Below are 19,639 nucleotides of genomic sequence, written 5' to 3' on the forward strand. Positions count from 1 at the left end.
AGGAGGTGTCTCTTGCAAAACATATTTGAGTTGCTTTTTCACAAAAACTGTGGACATGACATTATTAATGGATCAGCAAAACGTGGCACAATATAAATACAATGCACATGATGTGTCGATTTTTCTTTTTTAGCTATGCCAGCAGCAATGTCCTCTGTTGTCCTTTGTTTGTGATTAAAATGCAAATTCTTCCAGTTCCAGTTATATATTGCTTTTGTCTTCCACTTCAGTGAATTTAGTTTTCCTCTCATAGTGTCCATCATTTACTCTTCATCTTGTTTTACAACGCCACAGCAACACAAGATTCAAGGGGCTAAATGGTCTGTGCATTATAAAATACAGTGCTTGCTTCCTTTCTAACTCACTGCACATGGATATTGCCTTGTAATGAAGACAAATTCACTGGTCCAAGAAAGTCTTTTGGGGTGGGGGCCAAGGGAGAGACAGAGTAAAATGAGATTTTGAAAGCTCCACAATTAAAGTCCATCTCTTTGAAATCCCAGGCCAGGCTTGGCTACTTCATTCAAGCTTTCCGCTCCCTATCGGCCTATGATCTAATCTGGAGGGGAAGTGAAGTTTACTCTGCTGATCGCTTCTCTCAACGATGCTGCCTGCGCACAACTCAGGAAGGGTGACTCTGATGACCTCAATGACCATCCAATGAGAACACACACAGACACACACATGCCCACAGCTGTGGTGACTGCTTCATTGAGAAACATCGAAAAAAGGTCAGTTCACTGAAGATTGTGGCCACGCTGGAGTTTAAGGTGGAGAAGTCGCTTTTTAAAGCATTCTCCTTGCCACATGTTGGCACTGGCCATTCATTGAGAAACTTGAAATAGTTATTCTTAGTTTGAAATGAGGGGTGTCTGTAACAACTATACAGCAACTGTGACAACACATTAAAGAGTGCACGGTTCACTTAAAGTTGTAGTCGCTTCACATCAAAACACAGCCAAGGGGCATTTTCTCCCTCCTCTTTTTACTTACCTGTGACCCCTTTGCTGTAAAAATGTTTTATGGAGAGTTCTGGGAAAAGGGACTAATTGTGAATGAAAGGTTGTATTTAAAGAGGCTTGTGACCTACAGCTGCCCGTGTGGATGTTTTAGGTTCTACCCAGGGGAAGAGTTTTCCAAATAACAGAGGAGCATTGGAAGAAAACTAGCTCCTGTGCAAAGGTTAGCAGATTTGGGAGTTCTTCTCAGTGATTACGTATAGGCTTTTCTTAGTACCCCAAGTGCATGATATTCATTACAACCAGTGATCTCAAATGTTAACATTTCAGTGACCCCTAAGAGCATACCTCATTAGTTCCATCATACCGGGAAAAAAGTGATAACAACTCCAAAGTGCAGGGTGGCCCATGGATGTTTAGTAAATGATTAGGTTTTGTTAACAGCATGATTATAAGAGTTAGTGTGAAATGTATGAAAATGATGTTCCCTCTGAAAAATGATTATGACTCCTGGCAACACAACAGGTCTGCACATGTAATGACCATAATGACACAGGCGACAGAACTTTTAGGCCTGTTTTTGCTCAGTAAGGATCTTGTGAGCAGGTGTCATCCTCTCTTTATATTTTCAGACGCCGCAGGCGTTTCATATGAGGCTTTTGTTTGAGGTATGCACCTGTAAATGCAAGTTTGCCTCTTTAATGGCAGTGCAAGTCGATTGTACACAACTGTCCATTCATGTGCCAGCTGTTAGCATTTATCACCACATAAGGTCTTGTGGGGCGGGAAACATCAACAGATGCCTGCAATGATGTGGCTCTAAGTTGTGTGATGACATGGAGGTCAGTCGTACAACTGCTGGTGATGTTTATGTATCGCTAAAATTCCTTTATTTCCAGTCTTTGCAGTCTTGTGCGCACCGTCTCTCTTTCATAGATAACTGACACAGATTTTAAATCAATTCTTGAAAGAAATAATTTTCTGGAAAATGATTTTATAATCTTATAATAAATCCTAATATCATATCTTAATATGTTTAAAAGTTAATCCTTTGATGTATAATACTAGAATACGTATACCAATGTATTATCAATGTTTTTTAATGTCATAACCTCACATTTATCTCAGTTATCACTTGTAAAAATGTTTTGACTACATACTATCATTGAGAAAAAGACTACATTTTGTGAGCTATGTTTTCTTCATTTGTCAGACTGTGAGTCTGAGAACAGGCCCATTCTTATCTTTAAGATAATACTCGCCATGGCGTTTGTTAGCATTTGGCTATATCCATTTGTTCATACTTTCAGACCCACGTATTGCAGGCTATATGCCAGAATGCACTGTTTTGATGGTACAGGAGCAGAATTGAATCCACTGCTGTGTGGTTATCATTAACCTCTTAGCTACCCGCTGCCCTGCACTGTTACAGTATTACACACTTTGTGTATGTCCATCTTATTCATTCATGTTGTACAACATCCATCCAAAGTTAATCATCCACTCACCACTCATCCAAGATGTGTCTTTGCTTGAGCAGATTGCATTTTTAAATGTTTGTACGCTGGTGGCGAGTAAATGTTTTAACCACTGTATGAAACAGGACTGTACAGACCGGAACAGCAAAATTACTTGTAGTCTACAGTATGTGCTCCTGATGTGGGGGCATAGAGTGTTGCAGTATAGCACTTGGCCGCTAGCACTGACCGCAATTATGCTAAACAGCACTTCAGTCAGTGAGCAAAGGAAATGTTTGATCTAGCAGTGGTTGTATTTATGTCAATATGCTTCCCTCATCTCTTTACTAAAAGACACCTACTCTACATGTTATCAATCACTTTGAAAACTGCAACAATACTAACTCAGGTGAGTTAGTACTTTCTTCTCTCTGTCACAAATAAGTAACTGAATGTGTTTACTCAGTGATACAGTACATATTATGAGTTTTCTGTATTATGTCTAAGTTGACATAATCAGCACGGATTGCTACGCTAAACACTCTAGTGTCTGTCTATCATGTAAATAAACTAATCCTAACAATGCCTTGTAAGCCCAGTTTAACCATGTGACGTTTCTGATGGCCTATACTGCATGTTTAGCTGCCGTGGTGGATGTTTATTCTTAATTTATAAAGTCTGAAAACCTCTGCCAATGTGTTTAGTGCTTGACAGAGCCATCTGCTAAAGCTGTTAATCTTGCTATTGCAACATAGCAAAGGTTAGCATTAACATCTGTTTACTTACCAGTTTTGCCAAGAGCTTCAGCCATTTTTGCTTTTACAATACAGGAGTTTATAATACGCCCTCTCAGCAGCGCTACTTCCTCAGGGCCGCCTGGACGCTACAGTGATTGGGTACCGGAAGGTGATGAGAAGCTGGAGCTAGCTGGATAGCATACTAACTTAGGTAGAAGAAAAGTATTGATAGAAACATAACTAAAAGAAGAATCAACACTGGTGTTGCTTTCCACTGCTGGAGACACCTCTTGTTGTGTAAAGGAATTGAGTTTGATGCCGAACTCGCGACCTTTCTCATAGACTGGTAGGTAGCTGTTAATGCTAACATTGACTACATAGCAAGAGCAAAACAACAAAGAGCTCCTTTAAGTGTCCAGGTAGTACAACCACCAAAGCAGCTATCTTTAAAGTGGTGAAATAGAAATTTCTGTATTTTACTGTACTTTTCAAATATGGTATATTGGCCTACATTGCTTCCATGTAGAGGTTCTCATCTTTTAACAGTTTATCATTGTATAAATAGGGCTCATACAGTTGGGGTAGCTTTATGTTTGGGCTAAAGCACCGGTGTAATTAATAACATTGATTAATGGCTGCATTCAGGTCAGGTGAGCCAGCTGCAGGGTCCAGGTATTGTGCATGGTCACTTGTTAGCCTGGCCTACTGGAACGCTAAATAGGAATAGAGGTGTGGTTAACGGCAGTAGTCGCAGCCGCGCATTTCCTGCTGTACCAGGTCTAAATGTCTGTTATTCTCGGACATAACTCTGTTTGGCAAGTTTCTGTCGTGCCCTGGTGCTATGGTGGATATTAATACTGTATTTTTTTAAGTCAGTATCGATATTTGATAGTTGAGGGTTTGAGAAATCACGTTGAAAAAACACGCTTTTATACCAGCACCAACCTGGCGCAGTCTTATTACAGTTTATTGATACTTATTGGCAGACGCTGACACCAATATGTCTGCAGTGAGCTAATATCAGAGGATTTATCTGTGATTTATAGCTCTATTGGATACCCATTTGGAATATATGAGAAAAAAATGAACAGAACAAGGTGTGTATTCTGTCTGTAGCTGTGTGTGTGTGTGTGTGTGTTTTTTTTGGGGGGGGGGGGCATGAGGCAGACTGGATACCCCACTCTTTGATCCTCCACATAACAAAGGCACCTGCAAAGGCTTCCATACAGCCTGTAGCATTGTTCTGCTGAGGAGACTATAGCTCATAAAATAATTACCATTATCCCAACACAATACCTTTTACAGCACCTACTTAAGACCTCAAATCACTACTGTATATGGCTACGCAGCATGCCAGTTTGCATTTTGTCACTCTGTGATCCCGTGAACTTCTAAGTATACAGTCATGCCCTTGCCTGTGGCCCCAGGGCAGTCATTTCCTATGTGGGTCCCACCTCAGTGTCATGGTCACTAAACTGCCCACCTCTCTAAAACCTGACTTACCCAAAGCTATTGAAAGTGGGCAAGATGTCAAATTGCACAACAGTGTGTAAAAATCACCCCATATATCTATGTACATCATGAAGACACTTACTCGGGGCACTTTACAGTTCCTGGAGTTCCTGAGTGTGTACTTAGTCACAGATCATGTCATGTCCTCCACAGTGGACGTATGTGACCACCCTTGTCACTACAGTATATAACGGGAGTGGCTTCACTGTAGCACAAGTGTACCTTGCCTGGCTGATCCCGCCCCTAGTTGGGGAGAGAGCTGGTGCACAGCAAAGCCCATCGCAGTTGACTGTTTGAGCAGCAGTATGCATGTTCGCCAGGGACTCCGCGAAGCGCTCATGTCCCAGCAGTGTACTTCACCGCCCAGAGACCATCTACTCAAGAGTCGAGGATAATAAAATTGGATGAGGCAGGCGGACCGGAGGCGGAAAGCCCGGAGTGACCGGAGGAATACAGTATTACTACAGGACTGCAGGCTGCCGCACTCCTCTGAACGTGGACAATCATGCATGTGCTCTTCTGGGGCTTGGGGTTCCTACTATTCCCATGTGATTTCTTGAATGTTGTCGCATCTACAGGGGGATTGCTTCTGAATTCGAGCACAGGTAAAGTACGCCGCTCTGACAACCCTCGCATTTTCCCCTCATGGAGTTATTTTGTAACACGGAGGGCACAGAATGAATGAGTTCTGGATCCAGCCAAGCACATGACCTGCAGCGCTTTCTAGATTCCTAATGTTCACTGACTATCATTTCCTTGCAATGCTGTAAAAACTTTTTTTTTTTTTTTTTTTTTCCCCCCAAGAAATAAGACATTGATATCTAAAGCATAATCCTCCGATTAACACATCTGGGCTCTTTGATTTGTACTAATGCTGTTGGACTGCTGCTTAAACCTTAACTGCATTATTATTATGATTATTATTCTGCTTTTATTCTCCAGTAAAAGAGGAGGTCGGCGCTTATGAGATTGTGACACCGGTGCGAGTGAATGAAGCCGGTGACAAGTTTCCAACCAGTGTACACTTCAAGAGAAAAAGACGAAGTTTAGACGAGAGCACCGGCAACACTACGGATCACTGGGCCTCGCCAAATATCCACTACAGGATATCTGCTTTCGGACAGAACTATCACCTCAACCTCACGCTGGATTCGGGATTTATCGCACCTATCTACACTGTGACAATACTTGGACTACCCCGAGGAGATAACATAACGGATTTTGCAACGGATGGGGCGGTGGAGGAGGAGGAGGAGGAGGACACGGAGTTAAGGCACTGCTTCTATAAAGGACATGTAAATGCACAAGCAGAACACGCCGCGGTCATCAGTTTGTGCTCCGGACTGGTGAGTTTTTACGCACGGTTAGACCAGCCGTGCATGGGATGACTTTACGACCGAGTGTTTTACTGTTCCACCATGGGCATTTAGGAGCCATTATTGCTTACACAAGGTTTGAAAGGCTGCCCTGCCACTGCCGTGTAAAAAAAAAAAAAAAAAAAAAAGTTTGAAAGTTTTTGCAAACTTGCGCGCCACCTGTTTTTTTTGTTTGTTTTTGTTTTTGTTTTTTTTTGATCGTGCAAATATCAAACTTTAAAAATCACACATAATTGCACCTTTAAACATGCCTGTCTACAGAACTGCGGCTGTCCTAGAATAAAAGTTATATGAATATTTCAGACACAGTTAAGTGAGTTTGAGTTTCAAAACAGTTTAGGGAAACTCCTCGGGACTGCATGATTTGTTCAAGATTACATTTGTGGTAGCATCCTGCGGTGGGGCGCTTCCAGGGACTAAAGATCTAAATCTCTACATAGCAAGCGACTGTGCTGACTAGTGAGGATCCCAAGTTCATTGCCTTCAGTCAGGTTTGATGAACACTACATCTTACTTCCATGCCTCTCTCTGGTCCCCCGGTAGTCGGTTACGTCTTTACGCACGCTAGTACAGCGGGAGTGCGGGTGGTACTGACGTCATCACGAATTGGCCCCACTCCCTGGCATGCTGAAGCATGAGTTTTGGAGAGGAGCAGAAGTGCACTCTGAGTTTATACATAGAAACCACAGTGAAGTGACAGTTATGAGTTAAGGGCCAATTTCTTACCAAATGAAAAATCAAATTCAAATGTTTTAAAACCTCTGGTTTAGGAAGCTGAGCTGACATTTATGGACCATATCGTATTATTTATTCAAACGCTCTGAGGGAACATTTATTCTCGGACAGACAGCACTGCTGGTGACCACAATTGTATTTTATTTCGGTACAACATAAGAGAATGTGAGAAAGCATGTTGAGACATTTTCTTTTGCATTGCCAACTCCTTAGGTCAATCAAAGTGCAGGTCGTAGCCCAGTAACAGGAATAGTGTCTTGCTCAAGGGAATGGAAGCAGGAAGCTTCATTTTGAGCCCCCTTGCTGCAAAGTTTTGCACACATCGCAAAATGTAAAGTTTTTCTAATGATAATTTTCGTCCCACTGTATTATCAGGGATTCTAAATATGACTTGTGACAGATATAACTGTGCCAAACTTTTATCAGCTCCCAGGGCTACCATGGCGATTCTCCACAGCTGATGAGTAACAAGTCAGATGCGCTTGGCTTGCCATGTACCTTATCTGAAACACCGCAGACCTCCCAATTCACCATTCACACTAAACATGCCATGTGAAATACATATAAAAAGGCCTTCCACATGTTTGCCAAGAACGTGCAGTCTCACTGTTTTTCCTGATAGGCATCACAGGTCTCACTGTTATCCTTTTCCTCCTGTTTTTGGACCATTCTTACATGCATGCAAATTCACTTATTTCACCTTTCTATGAAATCCCTTGGGTCTCAGCATTGCTTATTTTCTTTAATGAGTAGTAAATGAGCCACATTCCACTGTTGCTTACTATAAATATTTGTTTAAAACATACATTTCATTTGAGTGGAGATCTTTTAACTATATTTTCCCCCTGGTCCTGTCTGTGTAGGTTTTGCAAGTTCTCTCCATGTTTGCTTATTTTGATTCCTAAAATGAAATGAGCATTTACAGAAAATAGACGGATGGATGAACACTAACTGCTATGCACTTTTTCCTGCTATCCAGCTTGGCACTTTCAGGTCTCCAGAAGGGGAGTATTTTGTGGAGCCCCTACATAGCTATCAAGGAGAACACTATGAAGAGGAACACACAAAACCTCATATTGTTTACAGGAAGACGGCACCCAAGAAACAGTCATCTGGGGACAGCTCAGCTTGTGACACTTCAGGTATGGTGTGTTATATGATCGGTATGCATGCATACAATTTACACATACAAGGTCCTTACAAATATACACGCACATATAGAGCACAAATATACATAGAAGTAGCCTTGATGCCTCTACACATAAGATTGCAAACACAGACACGCATACATAGGTACTGCTTGTGCAACCAGTGTTGATTCGGACCTCATCACTGAGGTGGTCTAGCCAAATCAGCTGACAGGAATATCTGCTCCAGTCAGCCATCACCCAGTGTCCTCTTTCAACCTACCTGCTTCTCAACAGGGACCTCCTAGGGGCTGTGTGTAAAAGAGTCTGTATATGGTTGGTTCACGTGCGAGTGTTTTCATGGGATACATGTGGATTGTGAGAAGAGAGTTTGCTCTTTGCGTGCCTGTACGTGCATGCGCTGGGTGACCTTTAAATTGGTTCCCACAGACGTAAGCAGGCGTAATCATTGCATCACCCCAAAGTCTCCACTATCAGTTACAACAGGAACAGGTTATGTAATAGTAACTGGGCTTATTGAGCTATTACAGTAATTGTACCATGGTACTGTAGAATCATTTGTAGCTTATCTGGTTGAAACAGGCAAAATCTTTGAATGTGTGTGGATATTGAGGTAGACTTTGAAAGACAAAGATTACAAACAAGAAATGGCTCTGCAGAGCTGGATTATTTACCGTAAAGCTGTAGACTAAAAACAATGGGGAAATCTTAAAAGGAAAAATTATAGTTGAAAAATAATATGTTACAGTTAACCACGTAATTGTTCTGTACTGTTTATCATAAAATGGCACTATGTAATTTGGACATGTTTCCCATGAGCAGGCTACAAATAGAAATGCAGAGACTGAATTAAAGTGAAAGATTGGCGTGAAACTATCTCGCCTCACACATCATGTCATAGCCTGCACAGCCCAGCGCTTACAACTGCAGCACAGTAGTGAGGAAGCTTTCCAACTCTCACACACTCAGGAAAAAATCATTTGGAAGTTCACCCTTGTATCATCCCATCTCAGTTTACTGGCGGAACTTCCTGTTGACTCTTGTACTTCCTCTCCCTCTTTGATAAGAAAGTTGGGTAGACCCACTGCCATGAACATGCTGTGTAAAGTGTATAATAGCAAAGTGATGCCAACTTGAAACTGTCAAATAATCAAAACTAAGAAAACACTGATGCTTTGCTGGTGGTCCAGAAAGGGTGATGTGCATGTGCTGAGAAAACAAAAAAAAGACTGGCATTCAGCAGTTTTGTTGCCATGTCATGATTAAAATCAGACTTAATTCCCCATCAGTGTTGAGAAGTTTTTTCTGCCCAGTTCTTGGGCTGCCTTCTTTTGGTATGTGTGCTCCATTTTTTTTATGGCTGGGTGCCAGGTTTACCTAGCCTGAACTCTTTGCCCTCTTCTCTCCCCTCTTCTGAAAGAGGAGGGAGAGAGAAAGAAGGCCCTCCAGGCCATGTTCATTTGTCAACCCACTCTTTGAGCAACAATAAACAAAACAGAGAAGGGGCAACAATATATTAACAATACCCACTTTCAGACAGCCAACTCACCTCATGCATCTCCATATTTAAAGACATAAACCACAACTTTAGCCTAACTGTAAACACATCCTTATGACAAACACTGATTTATACCTTGTCTGTTTTTCTGAGTGAATGTATTTCCCTTCAGCCCTGCATCTTTGTATATTTACACCGTCTCCATTCCTTTTGGCTTCTCTCTCTAGGACACAAACAAAGACATAAGAGGCACAAGCTGAAGAGAAGGCCAGCAGCTGGGGTGACCACTGTGTCCAATGCAGCCCCTGCGGTCAGCGCTGGTATATTCAGTGATGTGGAGTCATTGAGTTCTGACCTGGCCAGCAGTGTTTTACTCAGATCAGCGAGCGGCAGTGCTGGCGTTAGACCATCAAATGATAGCAGTGGTGACTCAGGACCTCACAGGAGATCAAAACGCTTCCTCTCCTACCCGCGCTTTGTTGAAGTCATGCTGGTGGCCGACAGCAAAATGGTGGAGCATCATGGCAGCAACCTACAGCACTACATACTCACATTAATGTCCATAGTAAGTTCTGCTCTGTCAAATGGCTTCATGGCTGCTAGTAGAGATTATTTGGTTGGTGGAAGTGGTTGACTGGGAGATGCAAGTGTGCATGTCTTTATTCCTGCACACACATGAACAGAGAGTAGCTGCTAACGTGCAGACTGGTGCACTAAATGTATGTACCTGTTCTGCTTTGCTGTTTGTGCTGTAAGTTAGTCAGGCAGTCTGTGGAGGTGGGCCATGGGAGGGAAAAGGGCAGCCTAGGGCAGGGGTAAACACCACTTTCAAACGGCCAGGGGGAAGAGAGGGCAGCTTGAGGGAGAGCCTGTCTGACAGCTTTGATGAATGTTAAAAAATAAGCTCAGGTATGTCACATAGGCCGCATACTCTCGGCCACTTCAAATACCAGCTTCCGCAGGCGTCTGGGGCCGTAGTCCTCAGGGGGAGACTGAGATGACCTATATTCTGTTCTTGGCAAAGGCTGCCTTCTCCGCAGGGGCTTAGGCCATTATCAACTTGATCCTCCAATCAACCAAATTCCCCTGTACTTACTTGAAATTGCAGAGAGGTAGTCCATGATAGAGTCGGTCACATTGCAGCTGTGTTAAGTTAAACAAAATATTGTAACATGCTACAACTGGTCTTGTCTTCTAAATGTTTTCATTCAGAGGTTTGAGGTTGTGTTTTGTTTCCTTTATTCAGGTGTCTTCCATCTACAAGGACCCCAGCATTGGCAACCTGATTAACATTGTGATTGTGAAGTTAGTCATAATAAACAACGAGCTGGTAAGAATACATTTTCTTTGATTAGTATGTGATGTGCATACATATCAGTCAAATGACCCCTACTATTAATTATTTTTGTGTGCTTCTCAGGATGGTCCAGTCATTTCATTTAATGCACAGACCACTTTAAAGAACTTCTGCATTTGGCAGCAGAGCCAGAACATCCTGGATGATAACCACCATTCCCATCACGACACTGCCATCCTCATCACCAGGTGCAAGACAAATATCAAGCTGATTTAGATATTCATCTAAATATTTAGTGAAGCAAATAACACTGTAATACATGTAGAATTTCTTTGAGAATCAGTGGCATCAAAGACTTGAATCAAATGGGGTCCAGATGCCTGATGAAAGGAACAGCTATTTAAAAATGAACCTAAATAAGGAGAATAGCCCGACATTTGGCAAAGTCTTCTTTTGTTTAGTGCCACTGACCATGACCCATTATCTGTGTCTTCACCACAGGCAGGACATCTGCAGAGCAAGGGACAAGTGTGACACCTTAGGTAAGTGGAATTTTTTCAAAGAAATGGGTTGATAGACTGACACGTTGATGAAAATAAAGACTCTGATGGAAAATGATGACAATTTTAATCAGGAAAACTGAAATGAGCCTGTTGTTATTTAGGCCTTGCAGAGTTGGGCACGGTGTGTGATCCATACAGGAGCTGCAGTATCAGCGAGGACAATGGACTCAGCACTGCATTCACTATTGCCCATGAACTCGGCCATGTGTAAGTACAGCATATCTCCACTGATTGTTTTCCTGAAGTACTGTTATCACTCCTTCTCTGTGAAAGTTTTGGCTTCAGTGAAACATTGGTAGAGCTTCAAAAGTCTTTCTAAGAATCCAAAAATCCCCTACCAGCAGATGGAGATCAAGGTATCTTGAGTATTTGGACCACACACCACTTGTAAATGTCTTCTTCTTTTCTCAGTAATTTCTGATGCTTTTGTTTGTATCTGATCACATCTCTCATTATTTTGCCTGCCTCTCATTTTGAGAGAAAGGAGTCTGTAATTCAATTCTCATAATTTAAGTAAAACCACTGGTTGTTGACCACTGACCTTCAGCAAACTCTGCATTGTCCTGAGCCAACCAGAGCTATTGGGGGGGGGGGGCAACAACTCACATCTCTAACTTTCTAACCACTAAACTGTTGAATTCCATGTTTATCCGCACCAAGTGATGAAAACATGCCTGACGACTGCTTAGCCCCAGAGCTCAGTGTTATATGGTACCTGTCACAGGGGAGCTGAGCAGTTGTGGGCAGTGTGGTGCTGTACCTGTCAACCACCAATCGGGGCTATATCCGCAATACTGGCTTTTGCTGCATTTTTCTCAGCCAAGCAGTGGTTTTACTAACCTGTGCATTTTTTGTTGCACAAATGACAACCAACAGAATTATAATGAGAAGTAAAGAAAAGCATTTTTTTCAACCCTCCTGTGTTTTCTCTGCTAGGTTCAACATGCCTCATGACGACAGTAATAAGTGTAAAGAGGATGGCGTTAAGATTCAGCAACACGTCATGGCTCCCACGCTTAACTACAACACAAACCCCTGGATGTGGTCCAAGTGTAGCAGGAAGTACATCACAGAGTTCCTCGAGTATGTCATACTCTTTTCCAACTGCATGGACATTAGATCACGTAGATTATGTTTTCTCTTCTGTAATGGAAACATCACTGAACAACTCTAACAGCCCAGAATGAAATATGATATGCCAACTAGTAAGATCAAGTAAACATGACCTTGAAGCTCTAGCCAAATATTCTTTAAAGCTGCTGTATTATTACAGATCACAAGTATGTTTCCATAAATACACAAACACATGCATACTGTATGTAGTTTTTCCACATTTAGAAGCAAAAGTTTTAAGTTGTCAGTGCAAATAAACTGTCATAATTTCTCAGGGCTGTTGCAGCTTTTAGTCTCTTCTCTCCCAAAGGTTCCTCAACCCACTGTGAAACACCAGGGAAGAACTTCTGTAGGAAAGAGTAAATCTGGAAACAATCCAAAACCCCTTTCCATACTCTGAACTATCCAAAGTTCTCCCTTTATCGCCCAACGGCTGACATCAACACCACTTACTCCATATAGCTCACTGAATATAAACAGAAACCTGCCAAGACACAGCCTAAGCAGTCTGTACAGTAGGGGTTCTAGATATGTACAGAAAATTGATCTCTCCGGCTGTACTGAGTGTGTTTTCTGTCTGTGTCTCTTGTTTTTCTCTTTTTTCTTTAAGTCATTTTATTTTTATTTCTTAATAGCACAGGATATGGTGAATGCTTGCTCGACGAGCCTATTTCTAGGCCATACAGTCTCTCGCAGCAGCTGCCTGGACGGATATACAATGTCAATAAACAGTGTGAATTGATATTTGGGCCGGGAACGCAGGTGTGCCCTTATATGGTAAGTGGAGTCGGTGTGCGAGGCTAAACTGTCATGTTGCATGTGTGGGTCTCTGAGGGAAGCCTTTTGTGTTATGATCATGTGCTGCAGAGTTCCTCAGCTGAATCTGAAGCCTTTACAGTGCTGTATTAGCAACATAGTTATAGTAAATGTAATGAATATTTAATACATGATAGGAAGATATGATAGACATGAAAGCATGAATATCACACCATCGAGCTATTGTACATTTATCTTGAATTTTAAAAGGAACAGTGCACAAGTGTCCGCAAAATGTGTGTGACACCTGGCGCTGCGAAATAGTTTTCCTGGCTTTCCTGGTTTTCTGCTCAGACTGAAAGGGCATGAAAGTGACGGCTGAAAAACACCTGGCAAATGAGATGGCTGATGCAGCAAATTTAGTGAATGGAGTCTAATGTTTGATAATGTGTGATAAATTGGATTCTCTGCCAACTTGAGTCCATGTCTACAGTGAGGTTATTTAACATGACGTGCCCTGGCTTTTTTTTTTTCTGCCTACTAATGTGTATATCTGTGTGTGTGTGTGTGTGTGTGTGTGTGTGTGTGTGTGTTTGTGTGTGTGTGTGTTTTTGTTTATTAGACTCAGTGTCGGAGGCTGTGGTGCACCAGTCCAGAGGGTGCCCAGCAAGGTTGCAGGACCCAGCACATGCCATGGGCAGACGGCACTGACTGCTCCCCAGGAAAGGTAAGCGTCATATGGAAATGAAGACAGATGCTGAGACAGAGTTGTTGTTTTTTTGGAGTAATGGGAAGTAAAAAGTAAAAGGAGGAAAACATTTTTTTGATAATAAGAAAGTTTCAGAAGCAAAAAGCAACTGAATTGCATTTTATTAGGGCAAAAGTCTGGGATGTATGTGGAAAGGAAAACGCTTGGGAAATGTTTCAGTACTTCGTGGGGATGCCACATTTTTATCCGTTACATTATGGTTTAATACTCATATGGTTCTGTTAGGATCTGACAATCCTCACTGCAGTTCCTTATGTTGATCTTTCAACGTTTCCAGTGACTCATGACCATAAAATTGTTCACAGACGTTTTAACTCAAAGTGCAAAATGACAAAAGAAAACAAGTTTCTAAACATTTGCCAAAAATCAGCTTGCTATTGACACATGTGTAAACTTTAGTAATTGCACATGGCTGGTGTGTAAGTAGGTGGTGTGAAGTTGTGAATGATAGTTGCGCTCTAGGCAACTCTCAGTGTAGTTTTTAATTAGGACTTTCTCACTAACCCCTTGCTTCCTGCCACTAAGACTGAGAGGACATGAAAGCAACAAAGTCCAAAGATGCACACACATGTTGAAACCTTTTCGTGCTTACACCAGCCTCTCATCCCATGCCATACCAGAGTGCACCACACTGAAAACACTTAAGATGGAATCTGCTTGTTGAACAGTGTAAGATTATCCTCCTGTTATGAGCTGAGATGTATTTATTGACTTTGTGTGTGACGTTTTCTTGTCTTCTGTCCAGCCAGACCCGGCCATGAAATGTCTGCTTCAGTTACTCTTTTTTCCATTTGCTTCACTGTATAATTTCTCCCAGATTAGCATCAAAGCACGGGAGAGCAGATAGATGTGTTGCCAGTTTTATGGATAAGATTTCATGTGCTCTCTCTGCCTGTTCCTGTGCCTTTTTTGACTTTAACTCTGTCTTACTCTTTAATTTTTCTCTCTTTCACTCACCTCAATCTCTCCCCCTGCTCATATTCCTGCTCTCTTCATTCATCTGTCCTCTCTCTTTTCTCTTAATCTCCCATTGCAGCACTGCAAACATGGCCTGTGTATAGCCAAAGAGCATGATGCCACACCTGTGGAGGGGGCATGGGGAGTTTGGAGCCCCTTTGGTACCTGTTCGCGGACATGCGGTGGGGGCATCAAGATCGCTGTGCGCGAATGCAACCGACCCGTGTAAGCAGTCCCTCTCTTTGTAGTCATGCGTGCCTAGTGGACCTTGTCTCCATCTTTGCTGCCAAAGTCAATGTTCCATGGATCAATCTTCCTCAAGGGAATTCTTTCCATAGCTAGTGTTCATCAAGACGGGCTCTCAAAAGGCAGATCTTCCAGGGTTGTTTCCTGGTAAATAGAGATCACTGAGTTGTCTTGAATGTTGCCTTTCATCCTGGTTTAATGGACAGATAGAAAAGAATGGGGCGTGATGAAAACGAATCCCTATAAGTAGGCGGTAGCGGAAAAACGCTTGCCAAAGCATCCACTTAAAATATTTACTAAATTAGACCTATGATTGTCCACTCACTTCTTTGATTTCACTCCCAGGCCCAGGAATGGAGGAATGTATTGTGTTGGTCGCCGGATGAAGTTTCGTTCCTGCAACTCTGAGCCCTGCTCCAAGCAGAAGAAGGACTTCAGGGAGGAGCAGTGTGCTGCTTTTGATGGCAGGCACTTCAACATCAACGGTCTACCTCCTAATGTTCGCTGGGTGCCCAAGTACAGCGGAAGTGAGTCTTTTTTTTTTTTTTTAATCTCAAGCATTGAGCTACCTCCTCCTGTCAGCCCCTTTTTGCTTATGATTAATAGATACAATATGAGCTTTGCATTGATTTCTGTTGGTGTTAAGCGTGTGTCTCTCTCTCTTCCCTCCTCTGTCAGTCTTGATGAAGGACAGGTGTAAGCTGTTCTGCAGGGTGGCAGGCAGCACGGCCTACTATCAGCTCAGGGACAGGGTCATTGATGGCACGCCGTGTGGACCTGATACCAATGACATATGTGTCCAGGGCCTGTGCAGGGTGAGCCTCCTAATGCTTATTAACTTCAGAACATTCAGCTACATGGTTCAAAATCATATGTACAGTAATTTTTGGTACAGTGACAACTTTAGAGTGGATGTCATCTTTTCTGCATCCTTACAGCAAATATTTTCAAAAAGAAATTCAAGCCTTTGCCAAACCGGACTGCATTTATGTCCCTCACTCCTGTGACAGATTTAGTTTGAAAGCTTGATTGATAACACACCATACACATCAATATGCTTCTTGAAAGAAGTAGTGGGTTGCTGTGTGTACAATGTGAACCACACACAGTGTTTTGGTTAGATTGTGGTTTAGTAAGTTTCCCTTCTAGCCTTGGCAAGTGGATTTTGATCTACACTGTTGCAATAAAGCTAAGCTCTTCATCCTTGGTAGAAAATCAAAAAAGTCTCTCCCTACAACCAATTACAAGCAGAACAGCTTGTGCCATTTCTAGTGTGGTTTTTTGAGGGAAATTTATATCAGATGGGTGTCAGCATTATGGCTGTAACTCAATAAGTTCTTATGCAGCTATGTTAAGAGTCAGTGGATTTGATTCTTTCTTTCATGATTAATATATCATTAAGAAATAAAGAAGTCATGACCATGTGGAAGACCATTTATTCACATTCATAATGCAGTGTTGAACTTTTGCCCAAAAACTGCAGTAAAGAGCAGCAGCTGAAGAAATCCTTTTATTTTATTTTGAAAAACCTGTGTCTTTTTGCAGCTTGCCATTGCATTATTATATAATTTCATTTGAATTTTATCCCTCTCATCTCTCTCACTTTTATCCTCCATCCCATCCTTTTTTGTGCTTTTTAAATTTCTCTTCCACCTTCCCTTCATTTTGTCCGTTTCCTGCTACTACTACTTACATTACTGCTGTCATTTTCTTATTTTATATTTCATCTACCCCTCCCTTCCTACCTCTTTACTGAGCAGCAAGCTGGCTGTGACCATGTATTAAACTCTAAAGCCAGGAGGGATAAATGTGGCGTGTGTGGAGGTGACAACTCTTCCTGCAAAACTGTGGCAGGCACCTTCAACATTGTCCACTACGGTGAGCTACAGCCTCTTTTATTATTCTCTCATTTCTCTTTCTGCAACGCATTTTTACCTGTTTAGTCCTCAGTATATATAAGCACTGAAAGTGAAGCTCTCTTGTTAGTGTAGACACAGAGCCTGGTATATTAATGATTTAAACACACTACTCATATGATTTGCAGGCTATAATGAAGTAGTGCGAATACCCAGTGGTGCTACAAATATAGATGTGCGTCAACACAGCTACTCAGGGAAACCGGATGATGACAACTACCTCGGTAAGACATTTAGTTTTTTCTTTGTTTCTTCTTTGACCTGAAAGGTTGAACTCTGACTGTCTGTCTATGTGAATGACAGTGCTCAGACTTAAGTGTAAATATAATGTACTGCAGAGGTATTAGCATTTAGTGTGCCAGAACTAGGCCTGTGAATACCATTCCTGCAAGGTCAAGTAATTTACAATCCGTTTTTGTTGTTTTTTGTATCTGCACACGGTTATGTGTGTGTTTTTTCTTTGGTCCTGTAAATGTGTGTCTTTCCTGTTATGAGCATGCTAACACTTGAGCTCAGATAGCCCTCTGGGTATCATTCCATCAAGGTCAGCAAGTGTCAGCACATCTTTGTTGCTTTTCTTTCATTCTCTGGGTGTGTTTATTTGCTTGATTATATATCACCATGCAAACATCTGAACATGGTTTTTCGCTTGTCATTTGTGTGTTGTGTGTGTTTGTGTGCATGTGTGTATTTATATGTATTTGTGTATGGGCACAGTCATTAGAGGCCCAAAGTGGGGACGAGGGCCGCTCTCCACACTCATATTAGTGCAATGTGTGAAATGGCGAGGAAAGTAAAGGCAGGAAATTAGCTCCATAATCGCATTAGGGTGAATGAGTGCAGCAGACTGGCTGTTGAACAGAACAGGATGCCCCTGGATGGGACTTCTCCGGGAACAGAGGATTATTTTACCCCAATAAGGCTTTACCACTGCCTTCTGCACGTGCCTTACTGTAAATGAAAATCATAGCCACAGTGTTGCCAAGCTGCCCTGTCACATGCAAAAACAAGCTATTATTTTGTTTTTGTGCTGCAAGATAGTGTTGTTTTTACAAAACCATTCACATTTTTATGACTCCGCGCTGGCGACAGCCAGAGCTGGAGGCATAATGTTTTAGGTTTTTTTACCGTGTCCGTCCGTCCCTTTCTTTTGGACTCGATATCTCAGTAACGCCTTGATGGGACTTCTACAAATTTGGCACAAACATTCACTCAGACTCAAGGATCACTGATGGTCAAAGGTCAAAGGTCAAGGTCACAGTGACTTTTTAGCCATTACTCAAGACTTGACACAGCAATGATGACAAAATTTCACATCAATGGTCAATATTTTAAATGACTCTTGATAAACAGGGATGTAATCTGAAACTAGTCTGAGTTGCGGAGGCATACAACTGCGAGGTGGTAATTCTAGATTCATTTTTCTCTGCAGTTGGAGGTTTTTCACCAATTAAGCACAGATACTTTGATCTTACATCTAACACTGCTCATTCTGGTCCTCAGGTTACAGTGGGATCAAGCACAGTAAGTGACTGTTGTTTTCTGTCTCCCTGCAGCCATATCAAATAGCCGTGGAGAGTTCCTGCTTAATGGAGAGTTTGTGGTCAGCATGTTCAAAAGGGAAATCAAAGTAGGAAATGCCGTCATTGAGTACAGTGGCTCTGACCATGTCATTGAGAGGATCAACTGTACTGACCGTATCGAAGAGGAGATCATTGTCCAGGTAAAGATGGCTGAGCATGCCATGCAGGGAATACAAAGCTTGACTAGTTAGAGGCAGTGGCATGAGTGAAACTTACAGTATGAGATCTGTGATGTAAAAAACCCATAGTCTTATAATGCATAGCACATTGCCTGCACTTTCCCCAGGTGCTGTCTGTGGGGAGCCTTTACAACCCAGATGTCAGGTACTCCTTCAATATCCCTATAGAGGACAAACCTCAGCAGTTCTTCTGGGATGCCTATGGGCCCTGGCAGGAGTGCAGCCGTCTGTGCCAAGGTGAGGGGGAGGCACACGGGGCTGGCAGGGTGAGGTGATGGGAGCGGTCAATGATAAATGGAGCGGTGAGAGTAGGGATGAGAAAGAGCAGAGAGAGGAGACATGGGAACCACAGAGCCAGAGGCATAAGGGAGAGGAGATTGTCTGGCTAAACTTGACAAGCCCATGCTAGACACATAGGTTTGGAACAAGTGATTAAAGTTCAACTTCATAGTATGCTGTGGCAGATTACCCTCTTTGGCATGACTGTGGATACGTCGGGGTGTGTGGGTGTGCAGAGGCGGGGTTGCAGGTAAACTCGAAAACCTGTTACGTGTTAAGACTCAAACACTTTGTTTGAGAACCTCTTTCCCCACTTTTTGACACTGCCCTGCTTGAACAACTAACAGTAAATTCCAAAGAGAAACCAACGAGTTCACACAGCAGGATAAACAGCTAACATGTAATTCCCTCAGCACCTTTGATTCTCTGATTTATATGGCTTTTCTGCCAGACTGGGACACAGTAAGCTCTCACAGCACTGAGCTGCAAAACTTAATAACTTGAAGTACTGATAGAGAATCTATTTCCTGGAGCCACATGAGGTTTAGATCTCTCTCCC

General features: G+C 42.3%; 1 protein-coding gene across 1 annotated transcript in view; it reads left to right on the forward strand.

Moving 5' to 3' along the window:
• The first annotated feature begins 4,361 nt into the window (after positions 1 to 4,361).
• Positions 4,362 to 19,639, forward strand: part of adamts9 (ADAM metallopeptidase with thrombospondin type 1 motif, 9) — a 44,084-nt gene continuing 28,806 nt past the window's right edge. Inside the window, exons 1-18 of the mRNA XM_071494257.1 lie at positions 4,362 to 5,270; positions 5,608 to 6,011; positions 7,756 to 7,918; positions 9,650 to 9,987; positions 10,669 to 10,752; positions 10,843 to 10,967; positions 11,221 to 11,261; positions 11,384 to 11,489; positions 12,219 to 12,365; positions 13,031 to 13,172; positions 13,774 to 13,878; positions 14,957 to 15,102; positions 15,469 to 15,650; positions 15,802 to 15,938; positions 16,884 to 17,001; positions 17,168 to 17,263; positions 18,596 to 18,762; positions 18,909 to 19,038. Coding sequence (XP_071350358.1) covers positions 5,171 to 5,270; positions 5,608 to 6,011; positions 7,756 to 7,918; positions 9,650 to 9,987; positions 10,669 to 10,752; positions 10,843 to 10,967; positions 11,221 to 11,261; positions 11,384 to 11,489; positions 12,219 to 12,365; positions 13,031 to 13,172; positions 13,774 to 13,878; positions 14,957 to 15,102; positions 15,469 to 15,650; positions 15,802 to 15,938; positions 16,884 to 17,001; positions 17,168 to 17,263; positions 18,596 to 18,762; positions 18,909 to 19,038 — 2,731 coding nt within the window. The 5' untranslated portion in view covers positions 4,362 to 5,170. The remainder of the gene's footprint in view (positions 5,271 to 5,607; positions 6,012 to 7,755; positions 7,919 to 9,649; positions 9,988 to 10,668; positions 10,753 to 10,842; positions 10,968 to 11,220; positions 11,262 to 11,383; positions 11,490 to 12,218; positions 12,366 to 13,030; positions 13,173 to 13,773; positions 13,879 to 14,956; positions 15,103 to 15,468; positions 15,651 to 15,801; positions 15,939 to 16,883; positions 17,002 to 17,167; positions 17,264 to 18,595; positions 18,763 to 18,908; positions 19,039 to 19,639) is intronic.

This window comes from Trachinotus anak, unplaced genomic scaffold (assembly GCF_046630095.1).
Source record: "Trachinotus anak isolate AG129_WGS33_773 ecotype Australia unplaced genomic scaffold, CSIRO_AGI_Tana_v1 ptg000013l, whole genome shotgun sequence".
NCBI classification, from domain to species: Eukaryota; Metazoa; Chordata; class Actinopteri; order Carangiformes; family Carangidae; genus Trachinotus; species Trachinotus anak.